This window comes from Apus apus, chromosome Z (assembly GCF_020740795.1).
Source record: "Apus apus isolate bApuApu2 chromosome Z, bApuApu2.pri.cur, whole genome shotgun sequence".
Lineage (NCBI taxonomy): Eukaryota > Metazoa > Chordata > Aves > Apodiformes > Apodidae > Apus > Apus apus.
Window position 1 is genome coordinate 20,488,743 of NC_067312.1, and position 26,625 is coordinate 20,515,367.

Genomic DNA, 26,625 nt, shown 5'->3' on the forward strand with positions numbered 1-26,625 from the left:
TGTTCATGACAACCCTCTTCTGGCTTCTTACCTTCCAGTGTGCCAAAAATAAGCTATTTATGTTACATTTCAAGAACTTAACAAGTTCATTCGCCATTCAGCCCTGAAACCTTATTTTTTCTTGCTGATCAGATCACTATGCCTTTAAGATGACAGTTTTGCAGTTCTCCTGTCTTGCTTTCACATGTGCAGGATCTTGTCTTTATGTAGCAAAGCTGCCTCATCCTTTTCATTGAAATTGTGCCCCTAAAATTTCCATTGCTGTGATGCATCCAGAACCTTGCGAAGAATGAAACTGATGGTGTGTTGGGTTCATTGTTCCTCATGCCAAATAATGCTCAGTATTTTTTTCGCCTCAGAACATATCACCTCATTCCTTTTTTTCTGAATCTAGTAATCTGTAGCCGTCTACCTTTACATTATAAATAAAAACCTATTTGAGATACAGACCACCAGTTACAGCTTATCAGTTCAAGCCCTAGCCTAGCCCTGGGGCTCCTTGGTGGTACAGTAGAACTGTCAATGAAGTGACAATAATACCCTGACATTTTCCTGAAGCTTGGGACTGTTTGGATATATGCATCATTTATAACCAGTAAATAAGTTTTCTCTGTCTTGTTGTTAAATCAAGGATGGCAACACTCAAGAAAATCAGAGTGTACACTCAATCATCTTCAGAAACACTGTAAAATCCCAGTTTTAAAAAAAAAAAAACAGCTGCAGCTTGTAAATTCTTCTTATACTAAAATATTTACTGTACTTCAGACTTCAGCTAGTATCAGTGAGTTCTGACCCTGCAAGCTTTAATCAGATGACAAAAATATGACATGCTAACAGCTTTAGTCGGATATTTTCACACAGAAGGTTCACCTGGCCTTATCTCCTCAGTTACTGCTTTTGTATTTCTGAGTAATAGAGGATAAATATACAACATCCAGATTTAAAGTTAAACCTTCTAGGACACTTTATTAAGTGTTAACGATGCTCTAGATTTAAGAATCTCCACAGAACAGAACTGAGGGAGGAACCAGTATTCAGAAATTATGTTAATGCTCATTACTTGCCAAATTCAGCAATATCAATAATTTTTACAGGGTATTTTTTGAATAATATGTAGATCATTCCTTACAAATGTTAATGTTCTTCTAATAGTCTGATTCAGAGGGGCCACAAAACAGCATCGGGTGGTTGTCTTTCAAAACAGCATTGACATCAGAGATGTCAAAATATTCCAGGACACTTGCAAGCCACCAGTTGCAAGAAAGCTGTTCTGCAGACTTCCCTGAGAGTGACTCTGCTGCAGGCTGCTCCATGCAGCAGCTCAGGCTGGGGCCAACAGACCGATAAAGGCCACATCAAAGGACTAATCTTTCGTAAGCTTGATCTGTGTTGGCTGACTAGTCCCGGGAACAGTCAGACCTCTACTTCTGTGACTCATGCCTTTACTACAGTATATATTTCCTGGTTAAACTGATTAGCCTGCACTATACGTACTACCTTGTGTATTAAAAATGTACACTTAATCTGCAACTTTATCACTGGGATACATTACATAAACTGATGTAAATACAGCCACTCCCATTCCTGCTAGCTCATACCTTTATGATATTCATAAAAATATATATCTGTATAGTGATGTTTTGAGCAAATATATCAGAAATAGGAAAGATAAAAGTCAATATGGAATCAATGCTTTGCTATCTAATTCAATAATGCGTAAGCAAACCGTGGTAAATATTACAGACTATGGCAGAGTCACTCTAGACTTATTTAAAGGACAGATCAATTACAATAAAAGTAGTGCAACAATTAACATACAATGCAATAGTTCTGATACAGTGTAAGAATTTTAGATGGTAAATGAGATCAGGTCATGCACCAAATAAAGGAATACAGGAACTACCACTTGTCTTTTCCTTAGCTGAGTTATTTCATGGAGCAGAATATCTATGTGCTGGACATTTGTCACCAAAGGTTTTAGAGAAAAAGAGAAAATATCACTGTACATAATCCCTTTTATATATCTATGTATAAGTATATGTGTACGTGTATGTATATGTGTGTGTTTGTATCTATCTGTCTTGCTTTAATGGATTACTGAACAAATAGGTATTATATTCATACATACGATGGGTTAAGCTGAAGACAGCTATAAAAGGAAACTAGGAAAATGAAACAAGCTAAACAAGCTCAGAGTATTTTACAATGGTCATGTGTCCTTAGCAAACAGGGGCATTCTGATATCAGGGCAAGCATTGCTTTCTGAGCAATCATTTTTAGTGTTTCATTTAAGTCAATTCACTCTCACATCTGTAAGGCTATGGGAGTTGAGTCATATTAAGTAGCACTCAGTTATAATCCAGTTACAGATTACCGCCGTCAGACAGGGCACAGATTGTTTCTTTCAGCTGTTTTCTAACTACCTTTTAATGCATCCACTTGTCTCAAAATGGGCACTGTTTCATATTGCTAAACGCGTGGATTTCAAGGGGTCACAATGACACATCAAAAGTCAACAGAGGAAAAGGCATGCGGAGTTAAAAGATCCTCTAAGCAGATTGCTGACTCCAAGGCTTAAGAGGAAAGGAGGGTTTTTTAAATCACGCTACAGTTCTAGATAAGGGAAATTTGCTTTTCTCCTGGCCCTATTGCTAATACCTTAATTAATGGTTCTTGGATGGTCTTGATTAACCAATTCTCACTCAACCTCCCAAAATTTTTTTGAATGTAAAACACTCCTGTATATCTTAATATGCGGTACTGTAATACAATCCCAGCCTAAAACAGAGAAACATGTCATCCGAAATGCTTTACCTGAAGGGTATTTTTAAGCATGTATTGAGGGGCAGAGGCATTATGATTACCCAACATCAAAAAGGCATAAAGCCGTAAATAAGAATAAATAGAACAGCCATAATTAAGAACAAAGATAGCAGCTATAAGTTCGATGGAGTTAAGTCAGTTATGTTGAGATTTGCTTGGGGAAAGAAAAACACATCTGGTTTTGAGCTGGCACTTACTTTATAGAGAAATAATTGATGGCTCTGACGACTTCATGGGAATCCCAATAAGTTAGGGAAGACAAAAATATTTCTACAATTTTTGGCAGTTCATCAATCTCTACCTTGGCAACTACAGAACATTTTTAAGGTGATTCCAGTTAACAGACCTTGTTTTCTTCCCCACCAGAATCACAAATTTACAGAAGTGTCTAAAACTATTCTCTCCCTTAGAGAGCTATGTAGCTACAAAACACAGTCCATCAACATGATCCCACAGATTTCCAATCATAGAATCATAGAATCATAGAATGCCAGGTTGGGAGGGACCTCAAGGATCATCTGGTCCAACCTTTCTAGGTACTACTGTACTATATGGCTCAGCACCCATCAAGCTGAGACTTAAAACTGTCCAATGTGGAGGAATCTACGACTTCCCTTGGGAGACTATCTGCAAAACACAGTGGGTTGTGCTAGTGACATAACTCATGACAATTTGCTTTCCATCTTTCATTTCACAAGAAAAAAACTGCCATCAGTTCAGCCTGCAGCAGCATAGGTTTCATAACCTGGAGCCACAGGCCGAGGTGACAGCTTCTCACAGATGTGTTGTCATTCCTCTCCAGAATGCTGAACTCCCTTCAATAGCGAGGGAGAATGTCCCTTGGCCATCAGTGGCACCACGTACTTATTTCAGCTTTTTTTTTATTATTTTCTCCCCCCCGAAAATCTACTTTTCAAACCTTTTATACATAACTCCTCTTCTAACTGCCCAGGTGCCACTATTTCAAGTGACGGGGTTAAGGCATTTTAGCTGGTGGCCCGGCGCGCCACTGCAGCACTCGGGCGCAGCGCTTCATTTCGCTCGTGGCGGGTGGCGACGGGATCACCCTAAGCCTCATTCCTCGGGGGAATTCCAGCTTCCCCCAGCACAGCCCCCGCGGAAAGGCGAGACTCCTGCCCCGCCCGGAGAAGCAGACGAGCGAGGGTCGCCGCTCCGAGCCCGCTCCCCCGCCGGCTCTGCGGGCAGATGCGGCCCGGCAGCCGTGCCCCCCGCGCCGGCAGCCGTGCCCCCCGCGCCGGCAGCCGTGCCCCCCGGCCGCCTCGCTGACGTCAATGCCAATTCCTATCGCGCTGCCTACGACAGCGGCAGCAGCCCCGGGAGCCCTCGGGGGCCGCCGCCAAGCTGCGGAGCGGGGCCGGCGGCAGACGGGGCCCCCCCCGGCGCTCTGAAGGGGTTTGTCGTGACGTGTGGGGGGCTCCTGCTGGCAGCCTCGCCCCTTCCCGCCTTCTCCCGGCAGTGCCAGGCCGGACACGCCGCAGAAAAGGCGTTCCCGCACACGCAGCCGCCCCCGCGCCCGGACGAGGCGAGGTGACCGTGCCCCGCCCCGCCCTGCCTGCTCATCCCGCAGCTGGCGGAGCTCCGGCCGGGCGGGCACGGCGGCTGGGGCGGGGGAAACCTTCCGGCAGCACGAGGAGCTCAGCTGGCAGCCAGGGAAGAGTTGTTTTCGTGAAGACACAGTTTTAAAAATGAGCTGAAATGTCTTATAATCTAAAGCAGTGCCAAGGAGTCGAGTCTTCTCCCTTCCGTGCTAGTTTCCGTGTCACACTCTGTCTGCATCGTTATTTTCCATGGTGTTACACATTACACATAGCAGTACGAGAGAGGGAAAGACCTTGCAAATGTGTATCTATCTATCTATCTTGCTTTAATGGATTACTGAACAAATAGGTATTACATTCATACATATGATGGGTTAAGCTGAAGACAGCTATACAAGGAAACTAGGAACATGAAAAAGCTTTGTTTCTTTTGGGACTGTAGAGGGCGAGCTTTGAGAAGTGGCATTCCTTCTGGAGCGTTTCAGCTGCCCAGATCAGGCACTGAATGTTCACTGCAACGCTGTGGAAACCTCGTGGCAAGAACAGACGTGGCCGGGGGGAGGGCAAGGCCACTGATACACAGATGGTATGTGACATCAAACTGCAAGACACTGCATTGCAGAAGAAAAAAAGGACAAAGACCTTCCTAGATTTTATGAGATTAAATTCATTCCAAACCCGAGCTGGTGGGAAAACTGGCAGTGGCAGCCAGCAATTAGTTTGTCAGGCTAGTTTGGTGATATGAAGTCTAACTGGATCTACTCTGAAATCTGCAGCATCCAGGTGATGGTGTAGTGTGTCAGGGTGGTTTGCACCTCACAACTGACTTAGCCCATGGCTGGTTATCCTCATCAGCTGTTACTGCAAATGGCCCAAAATGGCCACGGTCTCACATGGCTGGTCTCTTCCTGTCCTGTCTGCACCCCTGTATGTATCCATGCCTTTTGCATTGTCTGTACACATATATATACACATACACACCTGAGGTATTCTAAACTTATGCATACTGTATGTACAGAATCCAACATCTGATTTTACAGAAGTATCATAATTTATGCCTTGTTTCCAAATTTCCTTTTGAATAAATATATTAACATTGTGTGTCCAGTTCTGGAGCCCCCAACACAATAAGAACATGGAGCTCTTGGAGTGAGTCCAGAGAAAGGCCATGCAGATGATCAGCAGGCTGGAGCACCTCTTCTATGGAGACAGGCTGAGAGACCTGGGGTTGTGCAGCCTGGAGCAGAGAAGGCTCCAGGAAGGCCTTATAGCAGTCCTCCAGTACCTGAAGACAGCCTAAAAAAAAAGCTGGGGAGGGACTATTTATAAGGCCATGTAGTGACAAAATGAGAGGTAATGGTTTATGAACTTGAAGAGGGTAGATTTAGGTTAGACATTAGGAAGAAATTCTTTCACATGAGGGTGGTGAGACACTGGAACAGGTTGCCCAGGGAAAAGCTGTGGATGCTCCATCCCTGGACGTGTTCAAGCCAAACTGGACAGGACTTCAAGCAGCCTAATCTAGTGGGAGGTCTTCTCTGCCCATGCAGAAGGGTTGGCACTAGATGGTCTTTAAAATCTCTTCCAACCCAAACCATTCTATGATTCTATGATAATTTCAGACCCAGTTTTTCTTCATACTGATATCAATACCAGATTGGGTTTGTTTTTTTTTTACAGTCAGATACATGGTAACACAGTGTTTGTTTGTGCACCTTGTAGCGCTCCTGCCTGCCCAAGAAGTGAGTGCCAAATCATGTTCAGCCCTAAAAAAAACAGTTAAAAATCCTTTTTCAAAGCAGTTATAGCTGTTGGCCCCAGGTATGAATTTGGCCCAGAAGGGAGGAAGTGGCAGCTGGATGCGGTCACAGGAAAAGCAAAGTCTGATAGATTAAGAGCTGCAGATGCAGCTTGTGAGGTTTTTGCACAGTTTCATTGTAATACCCATACTTCACAAACACTGTTGTTACTTTTGTTTTGAAAAGCTTTTGTTCAAGTGGATTGCTGTGCACAGCAAACGGAATAGAAGAATGATACGGAGACTATACTTGTTCCTTTCCTGCTCAGTAAGCACATCAGTCATTTTGCATGCCCCTTTTTCAATTGCAGGAAGTGAGTAACTTCCTCAATAGAACTCAAACAGGTTGATCTGTAAGAGAAATAAGTAGATATCTAGCCACATTTTCGTAATCTGATAATCATGAGCTACTCCTGGTCATGGTGGCAGCTGTCTTTTGCAAGGATGGAAGAAAATACAGATCCAGTGTCTGTCCTGTATCTACATTACTCAATATAGGTGATTTCTCTTCAGAAGGCCAGGTGCATAACAAACAAGTCCTGCTGCATCAACAGGATTAAGCCACAGTTGGCCTTTGCTGAAAAATGACTGAAAGAACTGTGTCATTTTTTATTGAAACCAGGATGAACCTGTTCACAGACAGCTTCCTAAAGCCAGGACAAATTTCTTATTTTTTTTAAATTGGCCTGTTGTTGTCATCATTCTTCCTGATGGAGCAATAATGGTGCAAATACAGACCAGTCACCAGATTTATCAGTGAAAACAACTACTACAACACCAACTAGCATGTTGTGACAGGACTCCTATCATTCATGCCACCTACGCAGCAAGGTGAAAATCCAAGGAAAGCAAAGCTGAGAAGTGAAATCTAGGCCAGGCCTGAAAAGACTTAATCAAATCCTGCTTACTGAGGTGTCATTTAAATTCCAGACTGTATAGTCAAATTAAGAACAGCAACTGATATGTGGAAGACACGGAACCCAGCTTTCTACTCATTAAAATATTTTTAAAACTTGTTAGGCTTCACGCATACTAGCCAGTGACAAAGTCTTGGAAAAAACAAATTTGCCTGAATTCTGTTTATATTCAATGCAATTATTTCAAGATTCAGTAGAACTGGAAGCTTCGAATGGGGAGTTTTATGACTAATGTCCATTGCTACAGCCTGTGATGAACTCAGAGACTGAGTCTCTGGGACCAAAAAAAAAAATAGATATATATATATTTTGCTCTTTTTTTTTTTTTTTAATGTATAGATTTTACAGAATCACAGAATCACAGAATCTTAGGGGCTGGAAGGAAACTTGAAAGATCATCTAGTCCAACCCCCCTGCCAGAGCAGGATCACCTAGAGTACATCACACAGGAACGTGTCCAGGCGGGTTTTGAATGTCTCCAGTGAAGGAGACTCCACAACCTCTCTGGGCAGCCTGTTCCAGTGCTCTTTCAATTTTAAATGAAGTTCAAAAGTTATTATTCATTACATAAAATCAGTACTATACCCAGCAGACATTTTCCGACTTCTTGCCTTTCTCATGCTATTTCAGTCTAGTATGATAACATCACAGAGTTACTCCCTCTGTGTCTCTGCAGTTGGATTTTTAAATGGCCGATCACTAGATTGTCATGGTATTTCACAGACAATGATGGATTTCTCTTCACAATGAGGTAGGCAGAGTGAGAGGAAGCCACAAGCATGTGTGTGATCATACAAGAAAGCTTACAACTAATTCCAGGTGTGAGTGTAGGTGCAAACCCATGTCCCTACAGCCAGCTTCAGAAGGCAGTCCATGTTACACCAAAGACTTTTTGGTTCTGCTGGCCATAACCTTCAGTTGTGGCATCACAGATTCAGGACCATGGGATCCTGCTCAGGCTGCAGAACTCCCAGCTGCATGCTGAGCTCCATGCTCAGCTTGCTGCTGCTTTGACTGAATTGTCTCAGCTTTCCTCGGTGGTCAGACTTAAGCACGTGGACCCAAATAACTTGGCCTAAAAGCTGCAACACATAAAGATGTCTTTCAAGTCCCCTGTTTTGTCTTTTTGGAAATGTCACTCTGCATCTTGCAGATTTTTACCCATTAAAAGATTGAAAATTTTCCCAGTTTTAAAACACTATGTCTAAAATGAAAAATTAGCTGCATTATAATGTCCAGTTACTGTTTTTTAATTTATTAACAACTTATTGTATTTATTACATTTTGAAATCTAGGTAATGAGCACTGTTAATTTTCACTAAGTTTATTTTTATCAAGCCATGGATATTTATGACATACAGTAATTTTTCTCAACAAAAGGAAGATGAAACTATATCTGAGCAAACTACTCTCCAAGTAAAGCATTTTTGGAGAAAACATATTCTTCCTTTCAGTTTTTAACATACTTTGCTTATACTCACTCTACAATGGAGTCTGTACAGTTTTTTCTTACTTTTGACCTTTTCTGTTTAGGAATTGGATGTCTTCTCAGCTACTCTCTGTATTAGAGTTGATAAGGTAATTGTTTTGTTTTCTTCTTTTCTCAGAAAAATGAACTTGCTGTGCATCTGAGTTTCACGTCTGAATGTCACATCTGGATAGCAATCTCCTGCCCTTTGGTGGGTAAGACTTTTTCACATACATGAGAAAAGGGCAGCTAAATCTTTAAAATTAATTGTTGTTTCAGAAGGAAATCCAGTCTGGATAAAGAGGTTTCAAAAGAAAATAAAAAGGCATTTTGGAGGCATGAAGGCTGATTGTTTCCTGTTGCATTTCAATGTTACTCAGGTAGATGAGAGAAATGTGCATCTATGTGACATTTTATGTAATTTTGATTTTTATAAATATTTTTGAAAGGCTCTGAAATCCAAGCTTGATTTATCTGTTTAACTGAGAATCCATTAAAAGTAGTTTAGCTGTATGAAATCTACCATATTTCTGTCTCAAGTTTCATTTTCAGCAATTCAGATTGCCACTTTGCAGGGAATTAAATGATAACAGCATGATGAAAAGCAAGCTCATGGGTTCATATACTTCTACACAGTTCCTTAATTTATTTTACAAATGTGGCTATTGTCAAATCTCTTAATCTGTGTAACTTTTTTAATGGGATTAAATTCAGCATCATATGGAAATGCTTCCCTAGGATCTGGGCCATCTTTCTGCCAGTCAAATAAAAGGCTTATTTTTGTGGAAACTTTCCAGCTCTGGAATGCAGAATGTTGTATGCCTGCTAAGGTTTAGATGGCAGCTACAGATCTAAGGCAACATTTAATGCATCCTTATCTTAAGAAACCTGTATAAACCCAGCACTACTTTTAGCAGCAGTACCAGGCTATTCCACCACTCGCTGCTTACATCTATGCTTGTAGCAGCCCATTATTTTTATTTTTATTTTCAGACAAATATTTAAATAGCTGCATAGTGAATCAGCTGGAAAACAGGCTGGGGAAAGAAAAATATAAAAAAACCCAAAAACATGCAGGTTATTTTTCAGTCTGTTGGGTTTCTTGATTATTTCACCCTGTGTCTGCATGGACAACTTGATAGCATATTGCAGGGAGTAGTGACAGGAATGAAATGAGCAATGGCGTTCAGGAATTACATTAACTAATCTTTTGCCTAAAAATGCATGCTGAACTCTTGCCCATGTCTCGTGTCATCTATGGCCTAAATACAGGCCTCAGGTTTTCTGAAACAAGGCTTAAAGTAATTAGATCATAGACTATTAAAACCAAGAATGGTTATTTTAAAAATAATTTTAGTTGAAATATAGGGAGGTGTCTCAAATGAGTGGTTTAAAATGAAGCAGAATTAGTCTGTGTATCAGTGGGTGGGACAGACCAGGAGGAACGATGCAGACCATGAGCAGGTCAAGTGGCCTTCTTTGATTGGGGTCCCAACTGAAATGAAATAAAAATATCCTCACCTGTTGCCAGCACTTCTACAGGAAGTGTTGGCAGAAAGTCTGTAGGTTTTCAGAAAAAAAAAAGGCTTCTGAGGAGTATAAAGATTAAGTACGGATACTGCATATGCTTCTTTCAGTTGATTACATTACCTAGTATACATTCAGAGTTTAGATGGTAGGCTTGAGTACTCTTAAATAAGGATTTAATTCATTTCTATTTCATACCATTAATGACTCTAAAGAAAATTATATCAATCTATTTTTATAAACACTTTTTCAGACATAATGAAACAGTTTTTTTTTAAATGGGATTCATGTCCCTTTGCATGATAACTTTTCCTCCCCCTTTTTAAAACAGATTTTTTTTCCAGAACATTGCAGTAGCAGTCAACATCTTGAAATATTGCCTCTGGAAGGCAACATTTACTCCTTTGAGTATCAACTCTTGTGTTCCACTGAGTATGTTTAGAGAATAGCATTTGTGGAAGAGAATTGTACCATTCTTCTTTGGAATGTGTAGTGAGGCTACAAGGATCCTTTGTCTCCTTAAGTGTCTTCTCCCCCTAGGCTTATCACTGCATATATTGCACTACCAAATGTACCCCCTAAAGAACAAGTAAGCCAAACAGGGAAGGTGGTAAAACATGGAACTCAAGGGAGTATAAATCTGCAAGGAGGGTAGAACTGAACTAGACGAGACCAAAGTGTTGTACTAGGTGCATTGGTTCAGGTTTTACTCAGCAAAAGAAAGGCTTGCAGACTTCATTGTGAGAATTATCAGGAGCAAGGAGATCACATTTTGGTTTCACAATATCATATAATACGGTGAAAAATCTATGCCTGATAATTAACATGCTTAGATATATTTTCAAGTAGCAGAAGCATGTGAGAACTAAGTGGTTTTACCACCTGATTATTGCTTTCCTGTGTGAAAGGCATATGCATAGTATGTATGTCTGCTGCTTCCTCTTTCTCTGAAAATGTCGTGAACTGCAAAGGCATAGATTTGTTCAGAACTAATCCTTCTCCTTTGACAGATTTTTCAGAGCTGAAGACGTTTTATCTGTTTTGCCAAAAAAGTCTTGAGAGCCAGAGGAACAGGAAAAAAAAACAAAACACAAAAAACCAAAGAAAAGATCACACCGGAGAAGAACAGTATTTCTGCAGCTGAAATGCTGAAGTAGATCATACAGATCCCTTTTTGTTTAAGAAACAGAAAGAATGGAATGCAGAAATCAGTTTGGGGAGAGGGGTTCATTTGCCTTTGCTGCTGCTTCTCTTTGCCAAACTCCAATTAAAAAGAAATAAACCTTCCTAAAATTCTGTATTTGCTTTTTCCCTTTAAGAAGTGGGATTCAAACCCAGTAATTTTAATAATAACAACAGCCACATCAACAATAATAACAACAGTCGTATTCAATAATCTTCCCCAAACAAATGTTGATTTCTTTCCCACAAGGGTAATTACAAGGGTAATTTATTCTTTTTATCTGAGCACAGACAAAAGACTGTGGAGAGACCTGAAGAACTTCCTAGTCTGCAAGAGAAGATCTGTTATTCTTGTTAGTCTCCAGGCTTGTATGACTGTGGCCACTGGCTTCTCTGATTCACTGCTTTGTTCAGAGTCCATACTCGGCAGCCTGCATATAGTAAAAGCCGGATACAGACACTTTAATGGGTGATCACTGTGTAGCGCTTAATTTTTAAATGGATACTCAGGGAAGTAGATTGGCCTTAGCAGACCAGTTTCTCAGTAACCTCTTAATGGAAAAGGGATCTACTTTCAAATATATTTTTTAACTGTACAGAAGATAATGTAACACTGATGGGAGTTGTCAGAAGCTGTATGATGTGTGAAATGAAGGTGCACTCAGATAGCATCCAACGGTCATACCAGAAGCCACATCTGCACAGTTTTATTTTCTATATTCATCAGCCAGCAGGCTGCATTCGTAACAAGAATGAGAGAAATTACATAGACAAGAGTCTTATTTTTCTTTCTGATTCTTTTCATCTCAGTCCTACAAGCCAAACCACCTTTCACTCTTTTCAGTTATTCTGCTGTTGTTATCAATACAATAAATGCAGTTTGGGGTCATGTACGGTTCTCATCTACTGGTTATCATAAGTTACTCAGCTGAGCTGAAAGAAGAGGAAGCACATGAAGTGTGTCATCCTATCTGTCTTTCCAGTAAAATGGAGAGTCTGGGTGAAATGGTGTTACAGGAATTTTTTGTGATGCAGCAAAATGTGGACCAATTTAAAGGCAAGAAGCAAAGCTCTGAATTGAATTGCTTATCAGGTTATTGGTGTGGAGGTTGATTATGCCTCTTATATTTTCTTTTTAAACTGATCATTATCCTAACTCCAAAATACGTGAGTCTGTTTCAAAATCAAAGCTGTACTAGACTGCAGTCCTACAGAAAAGCAACTGGAAGTTCTGGCTGAAGCTTAGAGAGGTCAGCCCTATGCTACCTTCTAGTTTCTATGCACTTTGATAACCTAACCACGTTTCCACTGAGACAGACTGTTAAGAAAGTAAAAATAAGGGTCAAGTGTTGTAGTCTATACACTGCAAAACAATTACAGTTATTTTCTAATTGTGGACTTGGATGGTTAGTTTCAATTACATGTACATTCTTGCCAATAATGTTTTAAAATATGATTGTACTTCTCTGTTCAAGTTTTATGGAAGATTACGCATTTGACTATCAGATATCAGTGTTGAAGTGTAAAACAAAAGATGTGTACAATACTGAGGAAAATGCATCTTTTAATAATTCATAAAGGTATGGGCAATGGGCAGCCTACTCCAGAGGTATGTCCTTGCTCAGAAAGGCCTACCACTCGTATTGCAACAACATCCACAAAGAAGGAAAAAAGAGTTCTAGTTGTAGGTGACTCCATTCTGAGGTGAACAGAGGGTCAAATAGCCAGGGTAGACCCTCCTCACAGGGAAGCACACTGTGCCCCTGGAGTCCAGGTTAAGGATGGCACTAGGAAACTTCCTAGTTTGGTATGGTACTCAGACTATTGCCCATTACTGATCTTCCACGTAGGTGGAGAGCAAGCTGAGACTGGTAGTTAAGAACAATCAAAATAGACTTTAGAGCCCTGGGACGGGTGGTGAGGGGCTCTGGGGCACAAGCTGTCTTTTCTACTCTTCTTCCAGTCATGTGCAGAGACACTGGAGTGAACAGACAAATACAGTCTGTTAATACACAGCTGTCACTGGTGTCACTGCAGCAGTTTTGGCTTTTTTGCCAATGGGAAGGCCTTTACAGCACCAGTCTTGCTGGCAACTCATGGGAGACACCTTTCCCAGGGGCGGAAGAGGGTCTTTGGGCAAGAGATTGCACACAGTATGGGGAATAAGCAGGAGGAGTTGTGGTCACAGGGCTATGATCTCATTGCAGTTACTGAGACACGGTGGGACAGCTCCCATGACTGGAATGTTGTCATGGACAACTATATACTTTTTTTGAAAGACAGACCAACATTTCATCAATGACCTGGATGAGGCAACAGAGTGTATCCTTAGCAGGTTTGCTGATGGCATGAAGCTAGGAGGATTGGCTGATACATCTGAAGGCTGTGCAGCCACTCAGCAAGATCTAGATAGACTGGAGAGCTGGGCATAGGGGAACCTAATGAGGTTCAACAAGAGTAAGTGTAGAGTCCTGCACCCCGGGAGAAAAAACACCAAGCACCAGTATAGACGCTAGAAAGCATCCCCATGGAGAAGGACCTTGGGTCCTGGTCGACAACAAGTTGTCCATAGAACACCAATGTGTCCTCATGGCCAAGAGAGCCAATAGTATCCTGGGATACATTAAGAACAGTGTGGCCAGCAGGTCAAAGGAGGTTTTCCTGCCTCTCTACTCTGCCCTCATAAGACCACATCTGGAGTATTGTGTCCAGTTCTGGGCTCCTCAGTTCAGGATGGACAGGGATTTACTTGATAGTGTCCAATAGAAGACTACCAGGATGATTAAGGGATTGAAATATCTGTCTTATGAGGAAAGGCTGAGAGACCTGGGGCTGTTTAGTCTGGAGAAGAGAAGACTGAGAGGGGATCTTATTAATGGTGACAAATATCTGAAGGGTGAGTGTCAAGAAGAAGGGGCCAGTCTCTTTTCAATGATGACCTGTGATAGGACAAGGGGCAGCGGACACAAACTGGAACACAGGAAGTTCCACCTAAACTTGAGGAAAAACTTCTTTACTGTTGGGGTGATGGAGCACTGGAACAGGCTGCTCAGAGAGGTTGTGAAGTCTCCTTCTCTGGAGAGTACTCTATTCTGTACTCTAGTTTTATTCACTTCCTTGAATATAAGATGATGTATGAACAACTTATGTTGTACAAAACCACATCAATCCTATTCTTGTTGATTGCCCTCAAAGTTAATCACTGTTTAACAAACCCACTGGCATTAAAGGAGCACTAGATAAATCTGGAATCACCCATTCAGTTTGAAAAGTCTTGCAACGTTAATTAAAGGTCTACAAATGAAGATGGAGAAAGTATTCAGCAAATTTTCACAAATGTATCCCGTCAATAGCAACTTCTTCCTAAACAAAGGAAGGGGTCTGACCTGGGGATAAAATACCCCTTAAAAGGCTAATACAAATTGTTGTATTTCAAAAGACCCGTTCTACGAGGTGTTTTTTCATTATAGCACATGACAGTGCTGCAAAAACTGCAACACAAAGAACTAGTTTTTCATATAATATAAGACAATATGGCCTCCATTTATTAATATCAAATGCTCACAAACTCTATTTGCAAAGAAAGAAGCTGCTAGTTCACACCTGGAGGTGACACAGTGACTGTTAAAGAGTGGATGGGGAGCATACTCTGTGTCTCCAAATTCTTGCCTGTTCACTGCATACATTGTTTACTGTGGGCAGGAGATATGAATGAATTTCAGTCTGAATGTAATTTCTGCCACATAGCTCACAAAGCAATATGATTTTGTTTTTATTGTGGATAAGAAAGCTGTAAATGAGATAACTCTCCTTTTAGCTATCATGACCTAGATAAGGCCTTTAATGATTAACTGAAAAGAGTAGCTGATATAAATATTGCTGTTTTCTAAATCTATTATATTTATGCAAAATATTATTGATTGTTCAAAAAACAATATCCAGGCCTCTATAAAGTACTTTTTATAGTAGCGATGGGGGTTTCATTCCACTTGATTGATGATTGTCAGTCTTGTACTCAGAACATTTGTTGGAAAATTGTGAGTTCATTTAGCAAACAGAATAGGTAAAGCAAGCTAAAACAAAGGACATCTGTATTGCTAATTGGGTACTGAACTACATGGACTGACTGGAGGGATTTCACCGAAAGCTAAATCTGTATTTGCTCTGGCTTGCACAATATGAATCTGTTTATTTTTATTTGCTATCTGAATTCACAGAATTACAGATTGGTTTGGGTTGGAAGGGACTTTAAAGATCATCTAGATCCAAACCCTTCGCATTGGCAGGGATACCTTCCGCTAGGCAAGCTGCTCCAAGCCCCATCCAGCCTGGACTTGAACGCTTCCAGGGAGGGAGCTTCCACAATTTCCCTGGGCAATCTGTTCCAGTGTCTCACCAACCTCATAGTAAAGACTTGCCTCCTAATGTCTAATCTAAACCTCCCTTTTCCAAGTTTTAATCCATTACCCCTTGTCCTCTCACTACCTGCCCTTGTCAAAAGTGCCTCCCCAGCTTTCCTGTAGGCCCTCTGCAGGTACTGGAATGCCACTATAAGGTCTCCCTGCAGCCTTCTCTTCTCCAGGCTGAACAACCCCAACTGTCTCAGCCTGACTTATAGGGAAGGTGCTCCAGCCCCTTCATCACCTTCACAACTCTTCAGTGGACATGCTCCAACAGGTCCATGTTCTTCTTTTGCTACGGGCTCCTGAACTGGACACAGTACTCCAGGTAGGGTCTCATGAAAGCAGAGTAGAGGGGCAGACTCACCTCCCTCCACCTGCTGGCCACACTTCTTTAGATGAAGCCCAGGATGCAATGGGCTTTCTGAGCTGTGAGCACACATTACCGGCTTGTATTTAGTTTTTCATCCACCAGTACTCCCAAGACCTTCAACACAGGGCTGTGCTCAATTCACTTACTGTCCAGTCTGTACTCATGTTTGGGATTGCCCTGACTTAGGTGCAGGACCTTGCACTTGGCCTTGTTAATGAGGTTTGCATAGGCCCACTTTTCAAGCCTTTCAGGGTCCCTCTGGGTAGCATCCTTTCTCTCTAGAGCATCAATCACACCACTCAGCTTGGTGTCATCTGAAAACTTGCTGAAGTGCACTCAATTCCACTCTCCCCCTGAGGGTGACCAATCACATTGGTCTCCACCCTGCATTGAGCTGTTGACCACAACTCTTTGAGTGCAGTCATCCAGCAAATTCCATATACACCAAGGGGTCCACTCATCAAATCCAGGTTTCTATTTTAGACATAAGGATGTTGGGAGAGTGTCAAATGCTTTGCACAAGCTCAGGTAAATGATATCAGTTGCTCTTCCCTTTATCCACCAATACTGTAAGCCCACTGTATAAAAGCCAGCAAATTTGCCAGGCATGAGTTGCTCTTACTGAAGCCATGTTGGCTGTCACCAATCACATCTATGTTCTCCACATGCCTTAGAGTAGTCTTCAGGAGGACCTGCCTAAGATGCAGTGCCATACATGTAAAGAGCATAACTCAAGTCCAATAAGAAGCAATAAAAGCATGGAGTAGCAAATTAATCCAGATAGATTTATAACCTCACAATCTTTGCAAATAGTTTATTTCTCTATTGTCACGTTTTTTGTATACAGGACAAAAGTTGAAGGGTTTTTCTTGACACTAAGCCATAATTTTCATATTTTAATAAATTAAATGTAGCTTGTTATTGAAATATTCCCTATATTCTTCTCTACCTGATAAAATAATTTTTAAAGCAAAATTGTAAAAAAAAACTTCTAAAAAGTGAAATGTTTGCAATTATTATTTAGTTTATTATTAAATTAAATTAAATTACTTTTTTGTTACATATGCAGGTCTTCACTTAAGGTTCTTTGACATTGCATTTGTAATATAAAGGGCACTTACATAATCTACATTTAAATCCACTTTAAAGCTAGTACTAAGAATTAGGTATCCTGTCTACCTAGTTAATATATATGTATGTATCAGACTGTGTCTGTGGTTTCAGGTTAACCAATACGTGCCAGTTAATCCGTAACTGTGAAACTCATTCCTTCGGACAAACTTACCTCCTTTTGCATGCAGAATCTTTGCCCATAAAAGCAGCTGTCATACTGAATTTTCAAATTGTAATTAGTGGGCAGAGAAATTGTGAGATATCCTCTCTATTTTAAATCTGACACATATCAATAAAGACCTTACATGGCTCCTTCCTTATCCAGATTATTCTGATTTAGAAATACAGATGTTAGAACTGTAGTAATCCAAAGATATCTAATGCTTGCTCACTTTAATAAAACAAAAATTAAAACTGGCAAGCTCAATCTGTGAATCACAGCTAGTTTCTTTATTCTGAAAATGAAATGTTATTTATAATTCACTGACTGTGTTAAGAGAAGTACTATCAACTCGAAACACCATTCGTATCACGGCCTGGAAAATGTGACTCACAGTGAGAGGAACCCCTCTTCTGGTTGAAGCACAGAACACCACGCCTGGAAGCACTGTACAGAAAACAGTTACCAAAAGCTGGACACCAAAAGTTCCCACCACCTACCCCTTAATTTGTCTGCAACAAGAACACATAGCATGCTATAGCATACTTGGCTAACATTGAAGATTAAGGATGACATTAGCTGCTTTCAACAGTTTTCCACGGGATCATGTGGATATATTGAATAGAACAGACCATATTTTGATTATCAGCTTCTACGTATTTACACTGAAAATTCACAGGGAATTTTAAGGGCACCACAGTTGCTTCTAAGAATCTGAACTTTTTATTCCTGTGCTTCTTCACTTCTCAATTCCACAGTTTCTTACTTTTTTACTAATACTTTTTCTCCATTTATGTCTTGGGACAAATTCTTAAAATAGTAAATGGGAGAATTTTGCTCGTGCTGTTTTAGTGCCTCACCTTTAACAAATCCCTTTTTATCTTTCTCTTGTTGTTTTCCCTGTATCTTCTGCAGTAGTTCTGTTTTGCTGTGCTTTTGCTTCCTGTGATCTTCCCTTTCCTCTGTTACAGTCCTCCCAAAGACGCTTCTTCCAAGAAGCTCAGCAACATAAACTCTCCACCTTGAGTGTCTGTTTCTGGCTTAGCTTTGACATAATTTAGGGACAGTGCACCTTCCAGTCACCTAGTTTGTTACACTGGTGATCAATGCTCACTGAAATTGTTAGCCATCTGGATTATGTGATGGGGCTCTACCTGTCTGGTGTATTGTTCTGGATACTTCATTACAAGAACTCTGAGAACAGTGTGAATTTCTCAGCAGGAAGGATAAGCATAAGCTACATTTCAGACATTTCCCAGAAGAATTCAAAAAAATGTTTGTAGGAGATGCTGTAATGCAACATGTTTTACTAGGATTTTATATGTCCCAAGAAAACCCCTATGCATACTTCTGTGCTTATGTCATGAAATTTGTTGCTATGGAAATATCAAAACCAGTTTATGAATAAGAATAGGCAAACCCATGCAGGCAAGATAGGATCCAGCCTCAATCTCCATTCAACAGTCAAAATGAATTGTAGCTATTTTCAAGTTTTATAGTAGCTTAGTATCTTTCCTGTATCATTAAAGTCTTTTAGCCAATTATAACCAATGCACACAGGCCCCAGCTCACCCAGTTCAGTGGATAATTTGGGCACAGCAATTCCAGCAGCATCTCTGAGAAATCAGATTAAATTAAATTAGATTAAACTATCCTTGCTATTCTTTGCCTTCTCTTGCTTCCTTTAAATTTCTTGGCACAGAAGCATTTTCTAGATTAATTGCAGCACTGACTGTACCCTTCTAAACATTAAAACTTAAGATGGTTTATTGCTTCTGACATGTGCAGTAGACTCTGAAGATTAACTGAATGGAAACCTTCACACAGGGGGAAATTTAAAAAGGGCAGTGGCATCTTCCATCAGAGTGTGTCTTGAGTCCTGCTGTCTGAGCAGCTTCTCCTGCTGGAGAAAAGAAGCTAACCTCAGGCAAACAGCCGGGGGAAAGCATGTAAGGTAGGTTTGCTGTGTGTTCAAATGCATGCATATCTTCTTTTCTGGCATCACATTTTCTTTTACTGTCAGGGATTTTACTGTGTTACAGGCTTTCTAAAATTAGTCACTTGGAGCCAAAGAAAGAGCCCTATTTTCCAGTATCTCTATCTCCAGTTAAGACAATAGACTTCTGGATGACTGTGCTGTATGACACAGATTCTGCAATTAAAAATAGGTATGACATGTATCAATGACTGAAATATGTCATGGAGAGTAGTTTGAAATCAATACCCAAAATTACCTCTTAAGGGAATACATTAATAACAGATTATTATTATAATTGATCTAAGCATTATCTGTCTCCTCTTCCTATTTATTTAATTACCATGAATTCATGTATGATTGCAGAACATTCTTAACTAAGGATGCTTTTTTTTGTTTATAAAATAGATTTTAAAATGTAACCCTTTTCCCTGATGAGCCCTACACACATGCACTCAGATAACATTATGAATTCCTAGGAGAATAAATTGTATGGAACTGCCAAGATTGGGTCTTTTAGAGGTAAATATGGATACTGTGTGAGGCTAGATGAAAAAAGCTAACAATGTTAACACATTCCAGAGCCTCAAGACAGAATCATGACAACCCAAAAGAGCTGAAATGCCATTTTTTCATTGAGTTACAAAACTATTATACAATTAACAAGACAAGACCTATTTTGAAAATACTGGAAATCTTACGGTGTGTTTTTTTTTTTTTTGTTTAAGTGATAAATGGCCTGTTTAATAAGTGTCTGCACATTTTAATGAAAAAGCAAAGCAAATGCTCCTTCACTCTGCAACACACCACAGAGAATGTAACTACTTGGAAGACTACAGAGTGTAAGAACACATGGATTAACATGATGTAAAAAATATGAGGTCAAATAAAGTGCATTCCCATAAAGATGTCCAAAACCAAGTTAACAAAATAATAACCAAAAGTGCCGCGGGGTAAAATTTTCAGAAGTGTTGATGTAATTTATGAGGCCAGTCCTGTTTTCAGGTTAATGTTTCATTAGAAATAAGTGCCTTTTACAAAGGAATTATTTTTCTCTTACGCACCTGCCAATGTTCTAGAAATAGGATTTACCATCCTAAATTAGAAAAGTCAGTACTGAAAATTTCTTCTCATTGCCTAAGATTTTGATGTGGAAAAAGTTACTTGTGGTATTGGTCACACATTGATATGTAAGGAAAAACAAAATTAGGAGAAAACTTAAATTAAAACCAGGATAATAAGACAGAAATCAGAGAGCTAACATGGTACAATGCCAAAAGTCACCAATTTGAGTCACCACATAACTCAAATTCTCTTTAATAGAACAGATGTAAGGGTATGAAATACAAGGTTATTATAAAATGCATTTTCAGTGAGCCTTTTAATAAACACACGCTAATTTTGAAAACCTTGATGATTTCACAGAGGAATTTCAGTCATATTAATCCCTCTTACCTGTTATAGTTGCTTTGTTAATAGATGGTTGGTTACACATTGGTGAACGTCTGTTTAAAATAAAAGAAAAAAAAAGGTATAAGCTTGGTGAACTCACTGACAACTGAATCCTTGGATGATACAACAGGAAATACCTTTTCTTGGAAAATTATTTGGGGCTGGAATACCCTAGCATTGCCAAAGAAAAAAGTTCATTTAGAACAGGTAAGCCTTTATTCTGTAGAGGGGAATTCACAACTGAATTCACAAGTGACCCTGAAACCTTTTTGCAGATTGGGAATTCCAAGAGAGGGGTATTTTAGGAATATACAAGTTCATTGAAAACCTGCCTAATCATACCTAGAGCTTATACCTAGCTGGAAGTTTGATTTATATATATAGTTACCTTTATTCTAACATGGCTTGCCCTGCCCACATTCTCTGACCTGAAATACTTTTTTTAAAGAAGTATTTTCCACACTACTATTTTGCATATGTATTTCACATATTATTTTGCATGTACCTTTCATAATAATCTTTAGGACAAACAGCTCAGCTTCAGCCCATTGAAGAAACCTACAAGTTATTAGACCGACAGAGCTAAATTTGCCAGTGTAGCTAACATGAATGTTAACTGTGATGCTGTAACATGATTGGAGAAAGACTGTATTTATAATGCCTGATTTATAATAATAATAAGGTACTGCGGGTAAGTAGGATGTCATTATCTCAGATGCATTAGACAGAGTTCTGGGTACAGATCTCCAGTGAGTGTAGCTGTCTGCTCACTTTGGTTCATTTGCAAGACTCAGATTCTCTCTGAATTATCATCTTTGAATGACCTTTGACATATAACTAATTTATTGAAAATCATGTGCATTGCACACCACCACTCCAAGTTTATTCAAGGACAGCAGTGCAAGAGCAATTAGCAGGCAAGGGGTCTGTTGTCTCAGCTATCAAGTATAGCATCTTCAAGGGATTAATAAACTCATTACTCATCCGCATGCTTTATGTGGGTTTGGTGACACAGACTGAAATTGCTAAAACCTAATTGTTATTCCTAGTTTACATTTTAAAAGTATCACTGCAAAAATTTCAGTGGCCAAAAATGAACACTCACTTGCTTGGTGCCCGATCTTGTAAGTTGGTTAATGCAGCAAAGTTATTCCGCACAGTACGTAGGCTGGCCAGCACCTGGAACAGATAAAATAGATTGAGTCTGATTTTGTACACAGGTGAGACTGACTTATCTCTGCTCCACTATCCTTAAACAAGAAGGAAAGGACATTGCAAAACAACTGTAAAAGGTTTTCAGGGTTAGTTTATCTGAAGCCTTTGACCATTATTTAACAATAATATGTCTGTAATACAGGGGCAATAATTAATTTTTTTTTTTTCTTTTTTCCTCATAAACAACTCATTATTTGTTTAAAGACAGACTTACTTGAAAAGGAGGAAAGTTCTTCACAGAATACTACTGAGTTCTCTAAGATTACCATAAAAGCGTTCTTGTTTGGAAGATAATAGCTCATTCAAGCCTAATACTTCATACATAAGAAATTATTACAGAATTTTCTATTTGCAGTTCAGCCTCCACAAACCTCAAAGGACAAAAGGAATGACATTGTCTAAACTGTCAGGAAAAATAGAATTGGCTCCTTTGAGGGGCGCAGTTGATCTGAGGACTTGCTGCAGAAGGCCAAGGAAAGAGGAAAGTATCACCTGAGCTGGTGGGAAATGTCTGCACACTCTAAAGATTAAATAAAGTAACTGCTTCCTTTCTGGCCTTAATTTCATACAACACAACAGCTAGTGGAGGCTATAGAGGAGTGCCTTCTTGTTATTAGTGGTATAAGCACCCTTTTCTGTAGGCAGTTGGATAAATGCAAGCAATTTTGTAAGGAGACTAAGATGCACCTTTCTGATGAGGGAGAAGCAGTTCAGCTAATGTCAGAGAGGAACTACAAGTTGTTTGGACCAAGACTGCGAAAGGTAGGAAGCAGCAACACTAATCACTGATTGTGTCTTTGCAGGGGCTGCCCGTTGTTGTTTCTCAGCCCACACTAGGCTGTTTTCCTGGTGAGCCTGTCCTTGGAATACAAAGGGTGAGAATGGGAATTTGGGTTCCAGAGGTCTAAGGTAAGGAGGATACCACCCTCTTTTCACAGCCCCTTAAATTTATACATGAGGTAGGAAGGAGGCAGGAGGCTGAAATAAAAAGAAGGATTAGTGAAAGCTTGTAACAGACAGAAAATATTCAGGAGATAATGACTGGCAGTGTTCAAGCGTTTATAGATAATTCCCAAATGAGTTAAGAAAATAAAAGTAAAAATACATTTTTTGCCTATTTAGACAGTATTAATTTAATTATGTTTTGCTTTCAAAAGGTCAGGATGCAAACTCACATATTTTACATTCAGAATAGAATAAAAATAATTACATATGCCAACAAATCTGCATGCCCAGGGGTACAGTGACACTAACAAATGCTGTGTTTATACGCTGGATATACACAGATGGAAATCAAGCTTGAACAGAGCAGAAGCTAAAAGATCTTGGAGTTCAAAAGTTCAAAAATGAATACATAAAATACATGAAAAGCTGCTGAAGTATGAAAATAAGATTTGAAGATGGAAGGAGAATGAAAGCATAAATGGAAAAGTGTTGAGCCTATTTAGGTAAGGCACACATTTTAGTGACTGCAGTATATTTTCAATTCTCTTTTCTCGATCTACCTCGGTTAACCCTATGTGTGCCAGCAGGCTGAGGTGGCTTTGTATGTGTCAGTATTGTCAGAGAAACATACCTATACAGCTCCCAGAGTTGCCTCAGGACATGAATAAAATTTAGTCATTTTTCCTGACTGCAAGTTCCTAAGTCCTTTTAGACTCAAATTTGCTGTATATTCAGATGCACTGAGAACTGGGAGCATGTACAAAGGTAGCTAAGTGTCTCCTCAGGGAGTGAACTCAGGTACTGCCCTGCTTACCAGCTCTACCTCTGCTGGACTGCAGCGAAACATTCTGTACCTCCTGTGCACGGCTGAGTTTCAGGAAGGTTAGTAGGCTAGGCATGATTCCACATGAACTTAGCTGAGTTGTGTGTCAGATCTGAAATAAAAGGATTTATAGGATGCAAGGAACAGATGTGTGCAGAGCTGCAAGGTTGCTCAGGGCCAGTGATGAGTGGAGGCTACTGAGCCTTGCTGACCCCATGCTCAGGTCCCTGAAGAGCTGAGAGAGGGTCTCTCTACCATTCCCACCACTATGCACATGGACCAGATTTTTCCACTGTCTGAGATACTATGAATCTGTTATTTTCCAGAAAGCAGAAAATCTACTGATTTGCTTCTATGTTCTATTAGTTCTTTAGGCAGATGTGATACCTGTTTTGTAGGTTCAGGGATGAATATCCTCTATCTGCCCAGCATCCCAACTGCTTTAGCATAGATGCACGTATTTGACAGTTTTTGCAAGTGAAAGACATCCCCATATAGACAGCAGTAAGTATAAAAGTAACAAGAATTTTGGCCATTGGCAACAGTGGAGGTAAACAATTGGTTTTGTTGTATAAAGGCATGAGTATTTATAAGTGTATTATAGTAGAAGCACAATTTTTTTTTTTTCTTTATAATTTGCTTTAAGAGACAGTTTCTTTGTCCAGAGAGGTTCCATGTGTGCTTAATGTTTCTAGAGTTAGATTTGTGAGCAGTCACCTACAAACTTCTTTCGGTTTAAATCCCTAAGTAAATAATATTATTTTCAAAATTAAGTTATACACGAACAATTGCAAGTGAATTTGAAAAACAAAGCTTTTTATAATAAAAAACTACATAATTGATCCTTGAATTTGAAATAACTTTAATTATTTTATTTTGAAGAGTGAAATTCTACAAATAATTATATTATAGCAGTCGCAGTATATTACAATGTAGGGAAGTGCAACTAATAATATCCTTTTGACAGAATTTTTAATTTTAGCTTACAAAATTCCATTCTACTAAAATTATTATCTTGTACTGGGGCCAAATTCTGTGTGGGGGACACAGCATGCCACCTTGCCACCAGGTAACAAATGGAGAAATATTACATGGTGATGTGCTGATTAGTAACTGAAATGCTAAAATTTGAACTATTACGACCAGGTGGTTCATGATCAGACGAAACAAGCCTCCTGATCAATTGAAGAAAATACATAGTTTAGACATTAGATCATACCAGGACCTAATGCCACCAGGAAGACCTGAATGGATTAAAACAGTGCTTTGGCTGTTTGCAACACAAAAATGCATATGCATGATGAAATATTGCACTAGGAAGACATTAAAAGCATGGTTTGTACAATGTATAGATATTATACTGGCACATGGGGTCCAATTTCTGAAGTCCTGAGTGAGGTCCTAATACTGCTAATGTAAGTCAGAGGGACATGCCCTGTGCCTAGCTGCAAGTGCAGCCTGTGAGCAGACCTCATTTGGAGATGGGATTTTACATATTCAAATAATTTTTTTATAAGGATTTAGTTCTTCCCAAGAGTCCAATAATATTTCACTTGCCCTCTTTAGCAAGCTCTCTCAACTGCATCTCCATTTCCCCTGTATCAGGAAATGTGATGTGATAACTCATTCTGTGAGTGATCTTTCTCCCGTTCAATGCAAATGAAAACAGGTTGATTTAAACCACTCCAAAAAGGGTTTTGCACTGAAATACTAAAAGCTCTCAGACAATCAACTACAGCACCTTGGTGCAAGTAATGATAACATTCAACTGCTCCTACTGTAATTACTGAAGCACATCCATCAATGCCAACAAGGAAACAAAGCCATCTTAAAATAAATAGGGTGCTTTGTCTCAGGAAATAAAAATATTCATAAATGGCACCTAGTATTTACTGTTTTTCTAGGTATACTGTAACATGTCTTATCTATGTGGAATATTTTGAAAAGAAAAATTCAGGTGACGACAAACATTAATTCAGCTACAGTAAATATCACTGGATTGCTTGATCACCATAAAAACTGGAGGGTTTTTCGGTGCTCAAGAGTTAGGGTTTTTATATTTTGTAACTAAAACTATAAATGGTTTTAATTTTTTCTTCATCTTGTTTTTTCTGTAATTTCTTCTTTTCCATTATTGTTGAAGTACATTTACCATTTGAGAGATCTTAAAGTATTCTTAGAAAGCGCCCAGGCTTAATCTTTTCCCGGCTAATAAAATATGAAGGTATTCTTTATATGAAGAATTTGATCAGCCAGTGTCTCATAAATACTGAATCTGGTTACAATTAAATATATAATAACCTATTAAATGAATATTGTTTTAACAGCTGATCATTAGACCAGAGCAATCTGCATATTCAGACTGAAGTTAGACACCTTCTTCTTAGAGACTACTGTGTGACTCAACCTTTCTTTTCCATTCACCTTCAATCACATTGAAGTTCCAGATTTATTTCACCTCCCTGTAGTTACACTGAATTAACTTTCAATCCTATCTATTATAAAATGCAACCTATCATCCTGAATTCAAGGAATATCAGTGTTAACTTTTCATACATGACAAAACAGGTCCATTGCTAAATATTGTGGATCTAAACCAATCTAAATGATATAGAACTTTGAGCTGATATTCTATAAAACAAAATGTGAATGGGAAAAAATCAAACAAATAGGGATGGTTTTGTAAAGGAACATAAGTATTCTGGGTAAAAAAATTATCTTACGTCTAAAAATTACCTTGTACTGAACACTTAGAATATGTTCAAAGGGAGAAATTACAAAAAGCAGGAGAATAACAGAGAGCACAGATTTGTCTTCATCATGACTGTCTTCTACAGTATTTGAAAAGAGATCCGTTGAAGTGTTTATCATGTTGTTGTAATTCAACTTTTCAGA

General features: G+C 39.4%; 1 protein-coding gene across 14 annotated transcripts in view; it reads right to left on the reverse strand.

The window, feature by feature from the left end:
* The window catches only part of PDE4D (phosphodiesterase 4D), a 550,182-nt gene that overhangs the window by 69,537 nt on the left and 454,020 nt on the right, over nucleotides 1-26,625 (reverse strand). For 13 of the 14 annotated variants that reach the window (XM_051642406.1, XM_051642404.1, XM_051642405.1 and 10 more), the window contains 2 exons: nucleotides 21,853-21,926; nucleotides 20,751-20,800 (listed from right to left, as the gene is read on the reverse strand). In XM_051642406.1, coding sequence (XP_051498366.1) covers nucleotides 20,751-20,800; nucleotides 21,853-21,926 — 124 coding nt within the window. Of the gene's footprint in view, nucleotides 1-19,071; nucleotides 19,224-20,750; nucleotides 20,801-21,852; nucleotides 21,927-26,625 lie in introns of those variants that run through there. The other variant, XM_051642417.1, reaches the window with a different exon arrangement.